At 48.5% G+C, this 19,321-nt stretch overlaps 2 protein-coding genes across 2 annotated transcripts in view; one reads left to right on the forward strand and one right to left on the reverse strand.

The window, feature by feature from the left end:
- Positions 1–11,951, reverse strand: part of MED12L (mediator complex subunit 12L) — a gene marked incomplete at both ends in the record, with an annotated part of 100,875 nt that extends 88,924 nt beyond the window's left edge. Inside the window, 5 exons of the mRNA XM_082288277.1 lie at positions 494–663; positions 2,851–3,010; positions 3,610–3,801; positions 5,583–5,687; positions 11,853–11,951. Of these exons, the coding sequence (XP_082144403.1) occupies positions 494–663; positions 2,851–3,010; positions 3,610–3,801; positions 5,583–5,687; positions 11,853–11,951 (726 nt within the window). The remainder of the gene's footprint in view (positions 1–493; positions 664–2,850; positions 3,011–3,609; positions 3,802–5,582; positions 5,688–11,852) is intronic.
- A 2,544-nt stretch (positions 11,952–14,495) lies between these two features.
- CLRN1 (clarin 1) lies at positions 14,496–19,300 on the forward strand (the record flags this gene model as incomplete). Its single annotated transcript, XM_082288457.1, has 3 exons — positions 14,496–14,748; positions 17,876–18,055; positions 19,035–19,300. The coding sequence occupies 3 exons, from the start codon at positions 14,496–14,498 to the stop codon at positions 19,298–19,300; spliced, it is 699 nt and encodes a 232-aa protein (XP_082144583.1).
- Positions 19,301–19,321: the final 21 nt, after the last annotated feature.

The raw sequence follows: 19,321 nt of genomic DNA on the forward strand, positions 1-19,321 counted from the left end.
CCAACTCCCTCAAGCACCGCTGCAGCCCCGGCGCCGCCAGCAGTGCCACAGACAGAGGCCAGGCACAGCACCCGTGCTCTGCGCAGCTTCAGCAGGGGTGACCCCCTCCCAGAAACCTTCCTGCTGCTTCTGCCCTCGGCTGGAAACAACCAGAGTGTTCTGCTGCACTAGAACCAGGCAGAACTGAAAGCCCGGCCACCACTCCAACACCCGAGGCTTCATGTGCCACAGTGGCCTCAGCCTGAGCCACGGTCACTGAAAACACCCTGAAAAGATGGGATGATATATGAGAGAGAATAATTGAGTGCACTGCTGCAATTGCAATCAGGCAGACTGAGCAAATCAGAGCTTTTTCAGCCACCAAATCTGTAAAAGGGATTAGCATTTACAATTTATGCAAGTCTTATGACAAAAGCTACCACTGAGTTCTAAAACTGGATTTTCCGAGAATAGTAACTCAAAAAAAAAATCCCTGCACTCCTAAAAGTATTACCTGAAACATATAAAATGACAGTTTTTCATTGTATTCCCACTGCTGCAGGGCTTGTTCCACCTCTGAAGGCATCACCACAGAGCTGTTGCCTTGGCTCGAAGTTCCATGGTAGAACTCTGCAACCTTTGCCAGCTGCTCTCGGAGGTATTTGGTTACAATTTGAGTCCATTCTACAAAATACGTTTGCAATTAGAAAACTTCAGGTGATCAAAGGTTTCCTGCACAGTGAGAATCGAAACAAAGTTACACTGTCTTTGTCACCAGAAATGTTTGTCCCCAGCCTTACCCCTGCATCTCTGGCAAATTAATGGGGCTCTCCTGTGTGCACCTGCTCTCAGAGCTGTCAGTGTGCAAGCAGCCTGCACTGACACAGCTGTGCCTTTAAGGAATCGCCTGTCTCATCAGATTTCAACAGTCAGTCACAAAACTGCCTTGAAATAGATAAAATAAATATACTACATTACTTCCTTCCATCTTTACTGCTTTCCCCCTTCCCCCTCCAAACAGAGCCAACATAAAACTGATTGGAAATTTGCACAGGCAATAGGTTATAAAACCATTCCTTCTGCAACCACTCTGGAAATGCCAGCTTCTCCAGGTTTTCACTCTGACAAGGCTGCAGCAGCCCAGCAGCAGTTTCTGTGGTCAGTGTGACCAGCACAGAGCAGGTCTGCATGGCACAGTGAAAAGAGGAAAAGAGGATTTGTAAGGAAGGAATTCTCTCAGCAGCAACTGGAACAATCCAGGATATTTGTGAATATCTTGGAGACAAACCTCTGGCAGAGCTGTGTCTATCAGCAAACAGAACATTTAACAAGAGCACCCTCTTTTACGACTCCATAATGCAGTTGCTGTGACAACCAGAGCTGTTTACTGTCAGAGCTACAGAAACCACCACTCTCAAACACAACTCTTTTCACTGTCCACTGCCCATCTCAGACTCCAGCTAGCACATTCCTTCTTTTTGCCTTTTGCATCTGTAATTGGCCGCTCTGTCAACAAATACAGACTACACATTGGAAGCTTTTCTACCCAAACCCACTGGAATTTCTGGATGAAGCTAGTGGGGTTTAGTGTTTTCACAGAGCAGTTTAACTACATTTACATCAAACATTCGCTTGATTTTGGGAAAACAATTTCAAATCCACTAGTTCAAATTTATTTCATGTGACAGTATGAAAGAATAATTTTCCCAAAGCAATTACCAATGTCTCTGTGCCACTGCGTTGGAAACAATGCAATACCACCTTTCTGGTAGCCAAGGCGTAGAGATATAAAACACTCCGGGAAATGCCAAAGGCTGCTCAGTAACACACATGAAACTACCTCCCAAAAAGCTCTCAACAACCTCTGCAGAACAGGGAATTTGGACAGAGGACCAAATCTTCAGTAACCCAGCTCAGAACATGCACTGATAAAGCCACTGGCCCCTCAGCCCACAGACGCTGCCTGGCCCCACTTGCCCCCACTGTGAGGGGGGTACCAGAGCAGGAGGACCTGCCAACCCCAGATACACACGACCACCTTGCACCCTCCCAGGAAACACGAACCCCTTTGCTATGAAGAGCTGCTACTCCCAGCCAGAGCAAAGTAGGTGTAGATACACGATTACAACTAAGGCATGGACAGCCTTAGCTTTCCCCACCTCCTCCTTACGCCCCTCCCATGAGGGCGAGTTGGCAGGAAGAAGCAGACATTTCTCCCAGCATTACAGAGATGCTGCTAAACAGCACTGAAATTGTCTATTCTGAACACAATTATTCTGAGGGGAAAGAAGAAAAATGTTCGTTTCAGATAGCAGAAATGCTGTAGGTATCGTATGTAAATTGTGCGAGTAAAACCACAACTCTGATAACAGTTAAAGCATCTCTGAACACCTTAAAGGTGGTCACTGCCTGGCCCACTGGCTTGGTGCCACACCGTGTCCTTTAAGAGTAGTCCTTAAAATACATAAATTGCCAGCTGTGTTCTAATAAATAAGCTTTGAAATTTGCACATTTCATTATGGGCATTCTAAAGTAGCAATTCTGTTCAGCCCCAGGCAACATTTAGCTTGGCACAGCCCCTGCCACTCCTACCAGTCCCACAGTGACCGGTGTCGGTGCTGAGATGCAGCACAGCCATCTCCTCAGGTGCTGCACCTGGAGATTTTGGGAGGATTCAGCTGGGAGCAGAAGCAGCCAACCAGGCAGTACATGACACATACTTCTAAGTGAAACTGATTTTAAAGCATTTTTACTCCAGTTCCCACTACAAAGATTCTTCTCTGAACACCCAGTAACACCACAGCCATGAAAAAGAGAAGCAGGCCCCTTCAGCTATTACCATGCATGGAGACATTAAAGACATTTATTTACCAATATTTGGGTCAGTGGCCTGGCGTTTCTTGATTTTAGCTTCAGAAATAGCAGCATAGTAGGCACATGTCATTTTGATCAGCCATGCCGCTCGCAGCAGTGGCACAGAGTATTTTGCTAAGTAAGCAAAAATATCTTCTTTTTTACTGAGAATGGGAACCTGAAAGAAAACAGGCAGCAAGTTACAGCACACAGTCCAACAGCAGCTGGCTCCAGCAGGTCATCCCAGGCCTCCACTGCTCAGCCTCACACAGCCTGGAGGGTGGCAGACTCTGCATCAGCCCAGGAACCCACTGCGCTGACAACACCAACTGTCCAGGCACAGGGGAACTCAGGGATTGACAAAAAAGAGACACTGCCCTACAGTCTTCCAGGCTTCATCAGGAGCATCCTTGACCTACTGCCTACAAGGCCATGAGCAAACCTCTCAACAGCCACTGACATCCAAAGTGCGAAGAACATCCTCTGAGCTGATCCTCAGTAACTCTGGAAAACAGAGCTCTGTCATGGTTTTGGGTAAGGGTTCAACAAGAGAAACATTCTGGACATGAAATGTAGTCATTCAAAGGAACTTTGTGCCAGTTAGATCAGCAGTTGCCCCTTGCTCAAGCCCCCTCCTTGCAGAGAAGGCACACTGCACAGCCCCAGCTGCCTCCAGCACAACGCTTCATCCAGCATGCTCCAAAATACTGCGCTGTTCTTACAGCCCAGCCCAGTACAATCCAATATCCAGGAAACAGAGTAAGGATATTCTGATACCTTTTTTGCTAAGAGAGTCAGGGGTTTACTTCCTGCCAAATCCATGAACCAGTTGTGAATTGCACTCTGAGACCGAGCAGTCACCAGCCAGTAGTTGTCTTTGGCATTTACTTGGGGTTTCTTCTTCCCCGTGTCCTGGAAAGTGTTAAGTTTGAGCTTTTCTGCCAGGATGCTGCTGAAGTAAGCACTGATCTGGGGGGCGAGAAAAACATGTATGACAATCCAGTAATTAAGTATCTACTGTACATTAATACACAAGGATTTCCATCTGAAGGGATGCAGTCCTCGCTCCAGAGCAGTGTAATGGGATCACACTTACTCCCTGCAGAGAGGAGAGGGGGGTTCAGAATATCGAACACCTGTGTGATACATCTGCATTACCACTGTAGAGGCTGTGGGTCAGCAAAAACAATCAAAGGGACCAGGGCTCAAGGCCACCAGGGCTGAGCTGCCCCTTGGGACAGCCACTGCATGCCCAGAGCTATATCCTGCCAGCCAACACCTGTTTGGATCCAGGCCCCAGTGCAGCGGAGCCTAAGAGAACATTCCTCCCCTCCTGCCCTTCATGGCAGCACAAACTGCATAAATACACACTTTTCACTTCTGTTTCGATCAAACCAGCTGTCACAGGAACTGCATCCATTGCCTGTCTATCAGCAGCTACAGCAGCCAAAGCTTCAAAGTCTCAGGGAACCTCAGAAGTCTGACTTCTACTCAAAGCCCCTCTGCTACCGCCCGGTACCTCCACAAGGAGAAGCTTTGCAAGATTTGCTCCCCTGGTACCCTCAATCCCAAAACAGCAGGAAAAAAACCCAGAGGTTTTATTTCCAATGTAAGCTTATTTGCTTTTCAGAATGACTATAACAGGAATAAATAATAGGCCTGCCAGTCAGAATAATCATCACTGGGTCATTTTAAAATAGAGGGGAAGCCTTTAGGAGATACTGAACTTATTTTGGTAATTCTATACTTAAATATTGAAAGAACGACAAGCACTTCCTTGTGAATTTATGTTCCACATTTCAAACAGTTCTGTTCAACAGTCAAAACGTGAATAATTAATATATGAGAGAAAATGCCTGCAGGTAGCATTCCTAGGGAAAAAGGACAATTCAGAAGAAGGTAACAGGAAAACTTTTAACATTTCAGCAATAGCAACCCTGTCATTTACATGCATCTCTTCCTCCACTAAAAGAGTAACACTGTATACATAATTTCATATTTTCTAATAAGTCATAAGAAGTTAGATTTTCAAAGTCAAATAGCAGAAAATTACTTTGTCTGGAAACATTTTTATAAGTTTCTTGATAACATTCTCCTTCCAAATGCTTTCTTCCTGCCTTTCCAACAGGAAAAAAAAAGAATTACAAAAGAGTACATTAATCTGGACAGATGTTTCAAAGAAATATGGGAAGGCTTTTTCTAAACAGCTATTATTTTCAATTTGCAAGATAGTAACCAATATTTTAGTAAATTTTATTGCTCTTATGTATCTTAAACTTCTTTGATTCTCAAAAACAACCACAGAAGAGCTAAGCTAAAATTCACTAAACAGTCCAAGAATACATTTCCAAGAGATCTGGACCATAGTGATCAGTTTCTCCTGGCAGAAAATACCCTGGGGAAACAGATAAAAGACTGAAGCAAGCTATAGACATGTAAGCACCAGGGACTTTCAGGGAAGGAGGAGTCACTACTGTCTCAGTAAGTCACACAAATGAAAGAACAAGAGCAAAAGTGTAATGTCCCTTGTACACTGAAGTGTGCTAGTTGTGTTTTTTCCTTGGCATCCATGGTTTCCTCTGATGACTGATGACAGCAGGTAGTTCAGCATTCTGATATTCATTCTGTAATTAACTTTCATACCAAGACTTCTGACTAGAAAGCCAAGCATTCCAGACCCAAGTACCACCACTGTCAGCTTGGCTCCAATTTCTGTGAGTGCACCCAGAGTGATAGAGGCCCTGTCTTACCTTTGAGGTGTTGATGACAATATTCCTGGCAGATCCATGCTCATCTCCAGAGAAGGCAGGCTGATTGCTGAAGCCTTGCTTTACATTCACTGCTGTAAGCTCATCCTGTAAAGAGTGTTTTAAGCACAAAAGATGAAACGACAATTTAAGAAGTTGCATCATTCCAAGAAGCGTGCTTTTATACGGAAAATTTTTGTATTTGCTAGTACATCACATTCTGTGTTCATCTGAACACTCAGAGCCCTCTGCACACTCACAGGATTTTTGGCAAAGGGAACATGATGCCACTGTTATCTTCTGGTCCCCATCAGGTGTTCACTTCACTACAGACTTGAGGCCATCACTTGACAGATGCTGCTGGTTTTGCTGACAGGGAATTGCTGCCCAGGAGAAGGGCAGCAGGAAGCAAGGCCTCTATAAAACCTGGAGCACCACTAGCATCCTCTGTAAAACCTGGAGCACTCCCCAGCACACAGCCTGAAATTTCCCTTGTGAAAGTGGTGTCAGACCACAGCCCCCCTGACCAGCACTGGGAGAGCAACACATCCCCCTCTCCTCAGATACCCTGGGAGCAGCTGAATTGCTCCACAGAATGCTGCTGCACACTTCTCCTTAGCACCAGAACCCTGTATGTCCCTACCCCAGCAGGAAAACAAGCTTGTATTGTTGTTCTGTTGACAATTAAAACATTTCTATTGTGGTTTATGGGCCCACCATCATCATTTGAGAACATCTACTGAAACAGGAAACAGATCACCTCTAGTAAAAGCAATTCCAGGTGAACATCCAGCCCTGCTGCAACTAAACCCACTTCTTTTGGAGCTACTTCTGCAGTGGAAGCACGACTGGTCTCCTACTACACTGTCAACACACCTTCATTTTGCTGTTTATTGGTACTTAGGCAGGCTTGGCTGCGTTGCATTCACAGCAAGAACACACAACAGGCAAGAGGGGGGTCAGCAGCATTAGGCACAAACACACTCCCAAGTCTTCACAAATTTCCTAAGGAAGCCACATCCTTCCCTATCTTCACTCTGTGCCTTCACCAAAGTTAATATTCTTCCATGGAGGCTGTGCCATTTGTTCACTCATTCAGGATCACGTGCCTGCCAGACAGGTTTTCCTACACCAATTGGATGGGAACTTGGGTTTTTCCAACCTGCCTCTGAAGAGAAGGCACAGATCTCCCCAAGGAAGCAGTTACCTGCCACCACAGGTACTCTACACAAGCTCAGGTGATCCACAGACAACTGGTATTGAGTGAGATGGCTGTGAAATACCCTCTGAAAGCAAAGAGCAACTGCACTGTGACCAAGCAAAGAGCAGAAAATAAAGTTAAGAATGCCACCGTTTTTCTAGAAGATTTTATTCCTAGTTTTGGGCGACATGTCTCCCAAAAACAGCGAACCAGAAGCTTCCTTTCAGTTTCTTCTCTTACACTTTGCCATGCATTATGCTTTTCAGTATTTTCCCAAAGTTTGGGAGTAACACAGCAGACTAACATATTTTGAGGAACTCTAAGCTCTCCAAGGTTTTTGAACTTAGCAAAGCTCATCTGAATTTTAAATTAAATCCACCAGAATTGCTGGAACACTACTCCACCCACACTATCCCCCAGACAGTCCTGAAAACACAGCTACAGAGAGAGCTGGAAGTGATCAAAGACATTACAAGCAAACAAATAAAAGGTAAATTGCAAACAGATGGAGACATTGTTACTAATAGCACCACTTCCAGAGCTGACCCAGGTTCTGTTATCTTTAAACTTTGCGTTTTAAAACACACTATCTAAATTTCAGCATTATGCTGAAAATAACCAAGAACAGTCTGTTGTACTCCACACCTACCACCACTGTAGGAACAAGCTGTGAGGGGCTGACAACACAAACACATCAGTGCTTGGTTTGTCTGGCTCCATTAGCAGCTCAGATTTCCTCTACTACTTCAGCAAGAAAACTCAGGACGTGGCACAGTTACATAACTGAGCACCACATGGAAATGAAAAGACACCACCTGCAAACACAGGGAATGGAGACACCTTTACAAACAAAATGATAAAATGGATGTTCACAGGAGCTCTCGTTACATCTCACTCGTAGCAGCTCCGTTACCAGCTCAGGCTCATTCCCTGAGAGCAGGGCTGTGCCCTGGCAGAGGGGAAGCTCCTGGGCACAGAGGCAGGAACGCCAGCACAGCTCAGCTGTACACGCTGATCGTACCAGGGGCAAGTCCACGCTACCTGGCCGTGTGCTAAGGAGAAGAACAAGAGCACTCAGGCTGCTGTCACTGAGTGGTGCCCATGCCACAACACACTGGTTCTTCTGGGCTCCTGCAGGAGTGGCGAGCTGCCTTTCCAAACGCCAGCCAGGGCCCCAAGCGTGCCCAAACAAGGCTTAAAACCCTTCTGCAATTTTAAATAGCCAAGTGAACATTCAGGCCCAAATTGCACTAATTTGTTTCAGACAGACTTTTACTTGTTTTGTGTGGGATATTCAAGCCCCGTGCACAGCCCCGCGTGTGAACACAGCCCGTACAGGCGGGATCTGTCAGAAGGGCAGCCTGAGAACCTCGAGCCGGTGTTCCTGCGAGAAGTCTGTGCACGGTCCTTCGTTCCAGAGTGCTGCTCTGAGGACCACACCTGTGACACGTACCCAGCCAGCTGCCTCAGGTCAGCCGTATCTACATGAGAACAGATGAGCTCACTGCTGGAATCGAGCATTGTGGTGTTATTGTTGGGTGTTCTGGACTGTATAATCCTATATTCGCTTTTAATTAATAGGAATGAGCTCTTTCAACTGAAGCATTCTCCTGCTTCCCTACAGCTGCAGTAACACTTGCTCAATTCAGCATCAGGCCAATGAAAGAAAAGCAGGGAGCTAAGGATGTGTCAAGGTTTTGATAAACTAGGAACTGGTCAGTGGATTCTGACATCTTAGCTGGGCAAACAGACAATGTGCAGAGCTATACCAGCACTGTTTGACAGGCAAGCCCAAGGAATCTTTGAAATCTTTCTCCAAAACGTCAAAAATATCCTTTCAGAATAGAATTCTAAAAGAAGTCCAAATTAAACTCACAAAAGCAACTAAGTGAATCTTTTAAATTAGTCATTACTTTTAGATCCTCTCACATGCTCCGTCTTTTGCTTCATGTCTTTTTAATACAACAGGGCTCATACCTTCAGCAGCTTGGAGTAACCACAGCATTAGCTTGGAGACCCAAACCTGTGGAGACAGGGAGGTCCAGGGTTCCAACACAGGGCGATAAACCCTCCACTCAGTTCAGCTTACACTATCCAATGCCAGGTTTGAACAACAAGATTAAAAAATAACTCCCCAAAAAAGACTATAAAATACTGTGCCAGTCAGAGATTATGAAACAAGCTGTATTTCATGATGCAGAGAGGAATAAAATATTTAGAGGAGCATTATCTGTCCCAAATCAACAACTCCTAAGTTACAATTAAGGATTAGCCATGCCCAGCAGCCAACCATGGGCAAGAGCAGGTTTTGATGGAACAGACACTGAGAGGGCCCAGAGGGATGCCCAGCTGGGATATGGGGGACCATTCTGGAGAGGCCTCTGGCAGAAATTTCAACTGCTTTACCCATCCTACCAGTGAGGAGGGAGCCTGGGCTACTGGTGAGTGCAGACGTTGGAGAATGGAGCCTTGGGGGTCAAATCCTGTGTACCACGTGCAGAGAAGAGGATGCCATTTCTTCTGTCTGAAAACTATTTCTTAGCATAAAATAATGTCAATTGTACTTTCTCGTGCTTTGAAACCCAATTCAACTGAAGTTAAAAGCATTACTCACAAGTAAAATCATCAGGCTCTGGCCTGCAGACATGGCACATTCCATGGTTTTATTGGCTTGTAACAAACACAATTTGCAGTATATTTTACCCATCTTAAGGAGATGGTGGTAATTCAGAGCACAAAAAAGTGTTAGCTGATTCCAACACTTGCCTTCAGCTGCTGCAGCCAGGACAGGCTAATGTCACAAACTCTAGAGAGCTCAGATGTCTTCTAGAGAAAAGGCTGGAAAGAGGTGGAAGGCAGGAGGGCAAGTAGAGGCCAGGAAAAAAGTGGAGGCTGAGACGGGGTAGGAGGCTGGAAAGGGGTGGGAGGCTGGTTTCCAAAGCACCTTTTGTTCCACATCAGCAGCATAGATTGCTCACGTACAGAGAAACTACTTGCAAAGCACTGACCAAAGTTCAAAAAAACCACATTACAGAAAGACAAGGAAAGCTAATTTCTTCCGGTCTTTCTCTTTCAGAGCAATATGAGGTGCTAAAAGCAGCCCCAACAGGTAAGTGCCTCCAAGCAGAAGCTATGCCTATGCCATTTGAAGACTTCCTCCCCCCACCCCCTCATTTCTGCAGAGGGTATTTTGCACACAGGGTGAACGCCCAGCGCTCAGGGGCCGAGCCCTAGCCCAGGCTGTTCACAGGGGACCTTGCTAAGGACACGGATTTGCACCTGGTACCCAGGTGAACAGGCTCCAAAGCATGAGAGCCCAGGGCCCCGGGAGGTGCTGCTCCTGGCAGAGAGGGAGCTTAGAAAGGCACAGAACAGTCGGCGACAACGACATCACCAGAGAGTCCATCCCAGCTCCACTGGGACCTGTAAGTCTGTGTTGGTCTCCTTCAAATGACAGCCAGCCCTCAGCAGCCCCGAAGCTAGGGGACACAGGGCTGTGTCCTGTACATGTGACACACACAAAAACGTTGCACCAACAGAGGTGGAACAAAGACTTTCCCCAAACCAGGGGAAATCAATCCCATTGTGGCCAGTAACGAGACTGTTGCAGTTATTTTCTAGTCAATAATGCACCCATGAAACCTATTTTAAATATTAACCATCTGGGCACTTGCTACTTCCATTCTTATTGTAATGGGCTGCATATTTATAAATATGTCTGCAAGAATCAGTTCACCACCTGACTAAAAATATTCAACAGTCCAGAACTAAAAATTTATCTCCATACATTGTCACAGCCAAGTTTGGATGCAGTCCTGCCAGCCTAGTCAGGATAGAAATTGTCATAGCATAGAAACTACAAGTTAGAGGAATATTTCCAGTTACTGTGACCATCAAGGTTGATGAAGAGTGCGGAGACAGAAAGATACCGGAGGTCACAGACCCTGAGCTATGTCTCAAAGGATTAGCAATGGACTTAAATCCACATCTTTTACTGCCTGTTGTCTCGGCTCCTCTCAACCAGCGCTAACCAGCAGTCACTCTTATGGCTGCCCTCCAGCCTATGTGAACCAGATGATGATGCTCATAAACTACTAACAAATTACCCTAATTAGCCTCCTTGCTGGAAACCTCCACAATACAACGTGACAACAGACCAGGCAAAGAGCAAAGCATGAAGAGGGTTGCATGGCTACCCAGTTGTACTTGCTCGAGTTAAGCAGTGCTCATCCTCATCACCAGCCTGATGACTTCCATGGGTGCCGAATTCGCCAGGACAGAGGGCAGCCAGGGACAGCAGCACAGGACACCCCAGAGGCTGGGGCAGAGATACCTGCAAACACAGCTTTGTGTACAAGACACAACACAGCACACAAGGCCAATCACGGCGAAACTGCTGACTTTGCTGGGAGACATCCAGTTCACAAACCCTTCCCAGAGGCTCGTTCCATTCACCTATGAAGGACTGGCATCTGGGAAGCAAGACTGAAGCCAGGCCAGGGAGAGCAGTGCGCTGTGGAGCTTTGCTGGAGGAGCCAGCCACACCACAGCACCTGCCTGAGCTACACGCTTGCCCCAGCTCTGGTAGCATTGGGTCTCTGTGGGTTTGGTTGTGGTATTTGCAAGAAGGACAGCCACAGCCTGATGGCAAAGCACAACTTTCAGCCTCTACCCTCCCTTTTCAGATGCATTTCCCGACCTTCAACACCGTGCAGACGTTTCATTCCTCTGACGGCAGATCCCTGCCATCAGGTCAGACACATGGTGGGCAGCTGAGCAGGACCACGTTCACCCCCGGCCACTGGCACCCCTCACTCTCCCTGAGCCAGGGATGCCCTTCACAGGCCGGGGGTGCCCCTCACAGCAGGCAGTTGTACCCTCACGGCTGCACCTTTTCCGCCCTCCCCGCAGGCAAGCGCGGTGCCGCGGCCGCGCTGCGGGGAGCGGGGCGGTGAGCGGGACGGCGGCCCCCGCTCACCGCAGAAAATGCAAGTCAGCGGCGGCTCCGCAGGCGCCGCTCAAAAGTTTCGGGGGAGGCGCGGGCCGGGAGGCGCGGGCCCGGCCGGTCTCACCTCCTTCTGGCGCGGGTCCTGCGGGTAAACGTCGGGCGGCCCCAGGCGCGGGCGTTTGAGCGGCCGGTGCTCACAGCTGAGGAGCCCGAAGGCGGCCATGATCGCTCATGTTCGCGGGCGGCGAGCGCCAGGGAGCGGCATCGGCGGCGCGCCCCCCGCTCACCCCGCGCCGGGGGCGGGCTGCGGGCGGCGGGGCCGGGCGGGGGCGGCGCGGCCCGGCCCATCCCCTCCGCCCCCGCGGCAGGTGCGGACCGGGCCCCCGCGCTGCCGGGCACGGAGCCCTCGGCTGTCCCTGGGCTGGCGGGGCCGAGGCGCCGGGGCAGCGTCCGGGCAGTGGAGCGGGGCGGCCGAGCACCCGCAGGGGCTCAGCGTCCGCACCCTGGCGCTTCCCCCATCTTTATCGTCTTCATCGCAGCGGAGAAATTATCAATCCCCTCGGCGGCAGCGAGCGCCCGGCAGCACGGAGCTCCCCGCACAGCGCCGGCCGCCCCGGGGGCGCTGCCCGGTGCGGGTCCGAACCGCCCCGTGCGGCTCGCGGGTGGGCGGCAGAGCAGCAAAGCCCCCCCGCTTCCCAGCGCCAGCGCCCCGGGGCCAAGCGGAGGAGCGAGGGCACCGTCCGTGTGCGCTCTCCCGACCTTCTCCCAGAGGTACCGACCATCTGTAAAGGAGCACGGTGCTGCTCCAGCAGCAGTGACCACATCCCCAGGAGCTGCAGCCTTGGCTGGCCATGGCCTTCCAGCTGCCACTCTGTGCACAGGGCACGCTGCTCCGCCATCCCTAGGGGTGCTCCCGGGGGCCCTCCTGTACCACCCGCGTGGATCCACTGAGCCCAGAGGGCTAAGCAGGACAGGAGATGTGATGTCAAGAGAAGTGCAGTTTCTGATTAATGGATCTTCAAAGCACAAGCAATACAACCTGAAAGCTCTAGGGCTCCCTTTTCCCGCGTCAGTGGTTATCCCACACCTGCCCACCTTACTGACAGGGCTGCAGCCGCGATCACAGCCTGGAACCCGTGCCCCGCTGTACAGAACGCCCTCCCCTCGCCTAGTAGAGCTGTCCTTTCCTCAGGTGCTGGAGTGGTGGGTACATTCCTCTATCAGAGTTACAGCAAGCAAGAATGAGAAGTTTTCCCCTTTCTACCCATTATTTGTGCCAGATCCTCTCCCCGTGCTGCGTCTCTGGGACAGTACGGACACGGGGTACTTTGGAAAAACGAGACTAGACACTGGGTTGCAAACAAGTCTAAATAAAATTAACAGCAGCACTCTACAAATGAGCTTATGTTTAAATGTGCTATGGACAAGAACAGGCAAACCACGTGTCTTTTGTCTCTAAGCAGTTCTCTAGTCAAACAATAGATAATTTGAAAGCTGCGGCTGAACTAGGTAATAGCAATAAAGTACTGGTATAATAAAGGCTGGTACTGACCTACACTGTCTCATATTAATTATTTTCATGCATCCAGCTGTGCTTGCAAAGGCAAGGACCAACAAGTCTGATAAACAGGCAATAGCTTAAAAAAAAGCCCAAACCAAATCAGCAAATCCTTTTTACACAGCCTTATTTCATTTCAATTCCAGGTTTCCTTAAAACCTACAAATTTAAACTAGACTCAGTCTTTAAGCCCAGATGATATGATATTCTTGAACCACCTGCAGAGTGCGTGCATGCAGTTAACAAACCAGTAAGGTGATCTGATTCGGAAAAAACCCAAACCCCGCTTTTGCTGAAGTCCCTGGCAGTCGGTAGGTGGATGCACACGGTGCCTCTGGCCCTCGCCGAGCACCCGCATTGGCCACACTCCAGGGGACGCCGTGCGAAGAGCAAGGCAGGTGCCCAGCGGCAGCAGGACATGAGGCGCAGGAGCCGTGTGTTCCTGAGCCTCAGGGTGGGCTGGGTCTTCCGTGAAGTTTAAGACAAAACGTATCTGTGTATCTTTGAAACTTGGACTGAACAGTTTGCCTGAGCATTCTACACACTGCAGCCGAAAGAGCACTGTACATAACAGACACACTGCCCCTGCCAGAGAGCACCCTGATTGGCAAAACAAGTGCAAGCAGGTGCCCAAAAGCAACTGGATACTGAAAGTCAGCGGTTTGGCAGGGTGCTGTATGTTACCTGGGCATTACCTTAAAGAACAGCAAAAAAAGAAATACACCCAGAAGGAAAAAAAAAACCATCCAAACCAAACCAAGAAAACAAAACAACAACAAAAAAAACCAAGAGAGGAGCTCAGCATTGCCGACTTTAGAAGAAAACCTGCAAAAATAAACACTCTGAAAACGTCCTTTATGGAGAGCAGATAATCAGATAGAGCAGCCAAGCTGTTCTCTGAACCCCCCACTCATCCACTCCGCCGGGAGCTGGAATGAGCAGAGCACTCATCAAATTACAGAGATCTGTCATCCTAAACCCTCGCGATCAAGTGACAGGGGATGCACTGAAACATCTGCAAAGCTGTACAGAAGGGCGCAGGGAAGAAGAGCCTTTACAGCATCCTCCAGCCAGGGCTGGTTGGGCACTGGGGCTCGCAGCACAGGGCTGGCTGGCACTGGGGCTCGCAGCACAGGGCTGGCTGGGTGCCCGGGGCTCTCCAGCGCTCGGGACCTCGGCAGCGCCTCACGGGCAGCCGCGGGTGCCACCATGCCGGCGCAGCAGAAGAAGCTGATCTTTTGCACAGCCGGGGTGCTGAGCTTCGCCTGCGCGCTGGGGACGGCGGCGGCCATCGGCACCCAGCTCTGGGTGAGGGGGACGATCCTCTGCACGACGGGAGCGCTGCTCGTCAACGCCACCGGCCCGGAGCTGCACAAATTCATCGGCGAGATCCAGTACGGGCTCTTCTCCGGGCAGCGTGTGCGGCAGTGCGGGCTCGGGGGGAGACCCTTCCAGTTCTCATGTGAGTACCGATGGCGTTTGAGGTCTTTACACCGCCCTGCTGCCAGCTGGGGCGGCGGGAGAGAGCTGCCCGCACGGCCCCTTAGCACGGGCCACGCCGAAGCAACGCTGCCCTTACAGTGCTCTGATCTTCAGGGTCGGTAACTTATTTTATGATGCTAATACAGCCTAGCTAACGTCTTCAAGAATCTATAATGCAGTTACACAACTATCCACATTCCAAAAGATTTATACTACTACTTTAAAAAAGAATAATTGGGGGGTTTAATTAATCTCTGTCATCTTCCTCTGTGTGTCAGCATTACAATATTACCTCTGTGCTGTCAAGAAGAATGAACTAAACCAGCAAGAACCTCGGGAAAGAGCTGGGGTACTGGCTGCTATGGAGAAACAAAGCAGCCCAAAAGTTCGCAATCTGTGGCTCTAATTGGAAGAAGGACGGGGGGAGGCTGTCTGGGAATGCTGGCTGACTCAGTACCTGACACACAGAATATCAGAGTATTAGTAATGGCTTCACTTTGCATTCATAACCTATTAATCTTCAAGGATAAGAAGATCAATAAAAAAATGATCAAGTGAGACACATTTGTACCCAGCAGCACATGGAACAGGCAGTAAAAGCCAGTTGCTGTGTGAACAATACCTCACCTGAAGTTGCTACAGCACACAGTTTATAATCCTGCTACAACAGCACATGCAAATTGCTCACACCAGTGATTTAATGCAAGGGAAGGTTCCCAGACTAGGTACCAGAAATTATTTACTATATAACATTTTCCCAAAATAGACCAAGTTCATTTAATACAGTATTAGTGTTTGTTCTCTCTAAACTCCATCACTAGTCTGTTTATACAGCTGAAGGTCCCTCTTGATTGCTTTGTGTGCCATCCCAGTGTGCAGTTATTGCACCCTGGGTGAATTTTCAGAGGGGTCTATGCAATCCCAAGGATTTGGTTTACTGCTGTAGGTGAGACTTATGACCCAGGGCTGGTCCAGCTGCCAGCAGCTCTGGGACTGACACTCAGGCTCAGTCAGTGACAGCTGTGAGGCACAGCTGGATGGGGACAAGCTGCAGCCAGGGCAGGAGCATTCACCTCAGAGAGCACTGAGAATAAGATGCTGACCCTGTTCCCTGGGGCTGCAGCAGCCCCTTCCCATCACCTCGGTACCTTGGAAGCTCACCAGGAGCATTCTGGAAAGCAGGACAAACTTATAAAATACAAAGCCATAGCTTAATGCACTCACTGCACTTTAGCATGTCTGAGGAGAACAGACACAGAAAATAGGCTGAATGATTTAGTTCTATGCTTGTTCCCATTAAATGCTCCCCTCTGACCACTATATCTCTTTTAATTGTAGTATGAATTTGCTCTGCCAGCAAACCCAGTTCAGCTGGGGAAAACTTCTGCTCCATTTGTTCCCACTCATTCCCATCAGTTTCTAGGTCAGTGGTTCATTTTCTAAAGGTCTCTGTCATGCACAGCACACACAGGTTCATTCAGGACCATGAAGGAATGTTTTCATTTCCAGACAACATTGCTTCTGGAATTAATTTTTCATGATGCATCACATATGAAATGTTAACAACATAATGAGCTATAGATGCAGGTGCCAAGGGGAGGATTCAATACCATGCCATAATTTGTTTTTTTGAAATAAACAATACAAAATTCTATTATTAAATACACAGTTTTGCATGTTTTCCCAAAACATCAGATAGTGTCACAGGAACTAATGCTATTCCTTGTAGGAATCCTGCACAGGAAAGCACTGGAAGGAGCTCTAAGGTCTCCCCAGAGCCTTCCCTTCCCCAGGCTGAACACCCCCAGCTCTCCCAGCCTGGCTCCTTGGCCTTCTCTGGACTCACTCCAGCAGCTCCACGTTGTTTTGATATTGGGGGCCCCAGGGCTGGAGGCAGCTCTGCAGATGGAGTCTCACCTGAGAGGGCAGAGGGGCAGAATCCCCCCTTGCCTGCTGTTGACACTGTGGGATCAGCCCGGGCACGGGGAGGTTCTGGGTGCCAGTGCACGTGGCCAAAGCACGTGGAGCTTCTCATCCACCAGCACCCCCACATCCTCCTCCTCCGGCAGCTCTCCACACATTCCCCACCCTGCCTGTGTTTGTGCTGGGATTGCCCTGACCCACACACAGGATCTTGCACTTGGACTTGCTGAACTTCATGAGTTTTGCAGACATTTGTTTCAGTAATTTCCTTTTCATCTAGTCAGAGAGATAAATGGACTTGATACCCCTATTACCTGCTGCTCTGTGTTCCTGCATGGTGCAGCAGAGCAGTTTGCTGGAAAAGACCTTACAAGGAGGAGTAATTGATGTGAGGCTGCTTTACTCTCCACACATTACAGCCACAGCAAAGCAGCACGAGGCATTATTACCTCACTTTGGTCATGCCCCCATGGATCAGGAGCTGTGAAGTGTATTTCACAGTTCCTTCCAAAATACCTGTTTTTGCCAAACAAACAGGAATTTTTAAAAATTATTTTCTCATGCTGTCTGAATGACTATCCCTGTGTCCTAGACAAACAGGACCAGAATTTGAAATAGTAGCTTAAAAGCTGCATAAAAATATTTAGAATAAATTATTCCTGAATTTGTGCATCCATAATCACAGGATAATTTCATTTCCTATGTCACAACACTTTGTGGGACCTCATGAACATAAATAAAAACAAAGTCTAAAGAAAGACTTACTGTCCCACTCCCAAAGAAGAGTGGATGGCCAAGCCTCCAGCCGAGGGAGATCAGTCCCATAACACCGGCACTGTGAGAGGCTTCTGTGACACCTTGTGCCAGACCTGCCTCCTCAAATAAAACTTCCTGGTTTTTCCCAGAGGACTACATTAAGGACCAAATACCACCCACAGGAAGGGGAGGAGAGCCTTTCTGTGGAGCTGGTCTCTCTCTCCTTGCCAGTCTATGCTTCTGAGTTTCACAGAATTTTTCTGTCTCCAAATATCCATGAAAAAGCATTTCTAGTTAATAACTTCATCTGACTGCATTTAGAAGAGCAGGATTAAAACAGCTATCACAAATGAGCAGGAACCCCCAGCCTGACTTCAAGACAACTTTGCCTAATGTGTATAATAATGTTGTGTTTGTTTTGTTTTCAGTTTTTCCAGATTTGCTCAAAATTATCCCTGCAAGTATCCATGTTAGTGTCATTCTCTTCTGTACAGTACTGATTGTCTTTGCTCTGGTGGGAGCAGGGTTCTTCATGTTCAATGCTTTTGGCAGCCCCTACGAAACACTGCATGGTCCCGTCGGGTTGTACCTCTGGAGCTTCATCGCCTGTGAGTACCAGCAGGTCTGTCCTGAGGGCTGACACCGCTCTGAGTCCAGTACTCACGATGACCCTTTGTCAGCAGAGGAGAGCGAGTTAAGGACTGTGGCTGCATTGTCTCCAAATTGGCAAAATCAATCCAGGCAGGAGGGCGGGTGACTCTGCTGTATCAAAACATGTGTTTTCCAAATTGAAGTTGAGAGATAAAATGGGGAGATCCCACACGAGGGTGGGTGGCAGGATGGGAATGGGCAAGCAGCTGCAGGAATCCAGGGCAGAAGGGCCCCAGAGCTGGGGTGGCATCACAGACACCCAACACACGGTCAGAATCAGGAACCACGCCAGAGTAGGAAAAGGGGGAAAAAACCAACCAAAATACATCAGTGATGCAACTGCTCCCACAACAGGAGGGTTCCAGACAATGTAAGCGAGGCCACCACTTAGAGCAGCACAGCCTTCCCAAGGACAGAAGAGCTGAGCAGACAGAGAGCAAGAGTCTGGCAGCAGCTCCCTGTAGCGTGGTCTCTGAGAAGAACCCCTGCCATGCAGGGATAACAGAGTGTCCCCATCCCTCTGCCATGCACCCACTCTCTGGGCTGCTGGCTAGGCTGACAGGCAGATTTACCCTGGCTTTACAAGGTATTACATGTTACAATCATATTTAACCAAGGACTTCAGTACCTGTTTATCTTCAGGCACAGAGAGAGCTCCATTATGCTCAACGGGACAATGAGCAACTTAAAGCTGAACATGAGCACAGATACTTTGCTGGCTCAGGGCACTAAAGCAGCTATGTTAAATATTCCTGGTCCTGAGCCAAATTCGATTAGAAAAGCTTACCCATTTCAATAGCTATTGGCTTGGATTCCAAAAATAATCCCTGTTAAAGCTAAGTGGCCATAAAAACATTCTCCATGTGGTATTTGGCTGCAGTGTACATTGTAGCTGAAGGATTGCTGAGGTGATGAGCATCTCCCCCTCCCTTTCAGGTTCCTGTGGTTGCCTCATCATGATTCTCTTCTCCTCAGAGGTGAAGATCCACCACCTTTCAGAGAAAATTGCTAATTTCAAAGAGGGAACTTTTACATTCAAGACTCACAGTGAACACTTTGCAAATTCCTTCTGGACCATCCTGGTTTGCTCCCTGGTGCACTTCCTCAATGCCCTGCTAATCCGATTTGCTGGATTTGAATTTCCCTTTTCAAAACCAAAAGATTCAGGGACAATCACAGGAGCGGTTGACCTGATGTATTAAAATTATGGGATTTAAGAATAT

Source organism: Coloeus monedula, assembly GCF_965178545.1.
Source record: "Coloeus monedula genome assembly, chromosome: 10".
NCBI classification, from domain to species: Eukaryota; Metazoa; Chordata; class Aves; order Passeriformes; family Corvidae; genus Coloeus; species Coloeus monedula.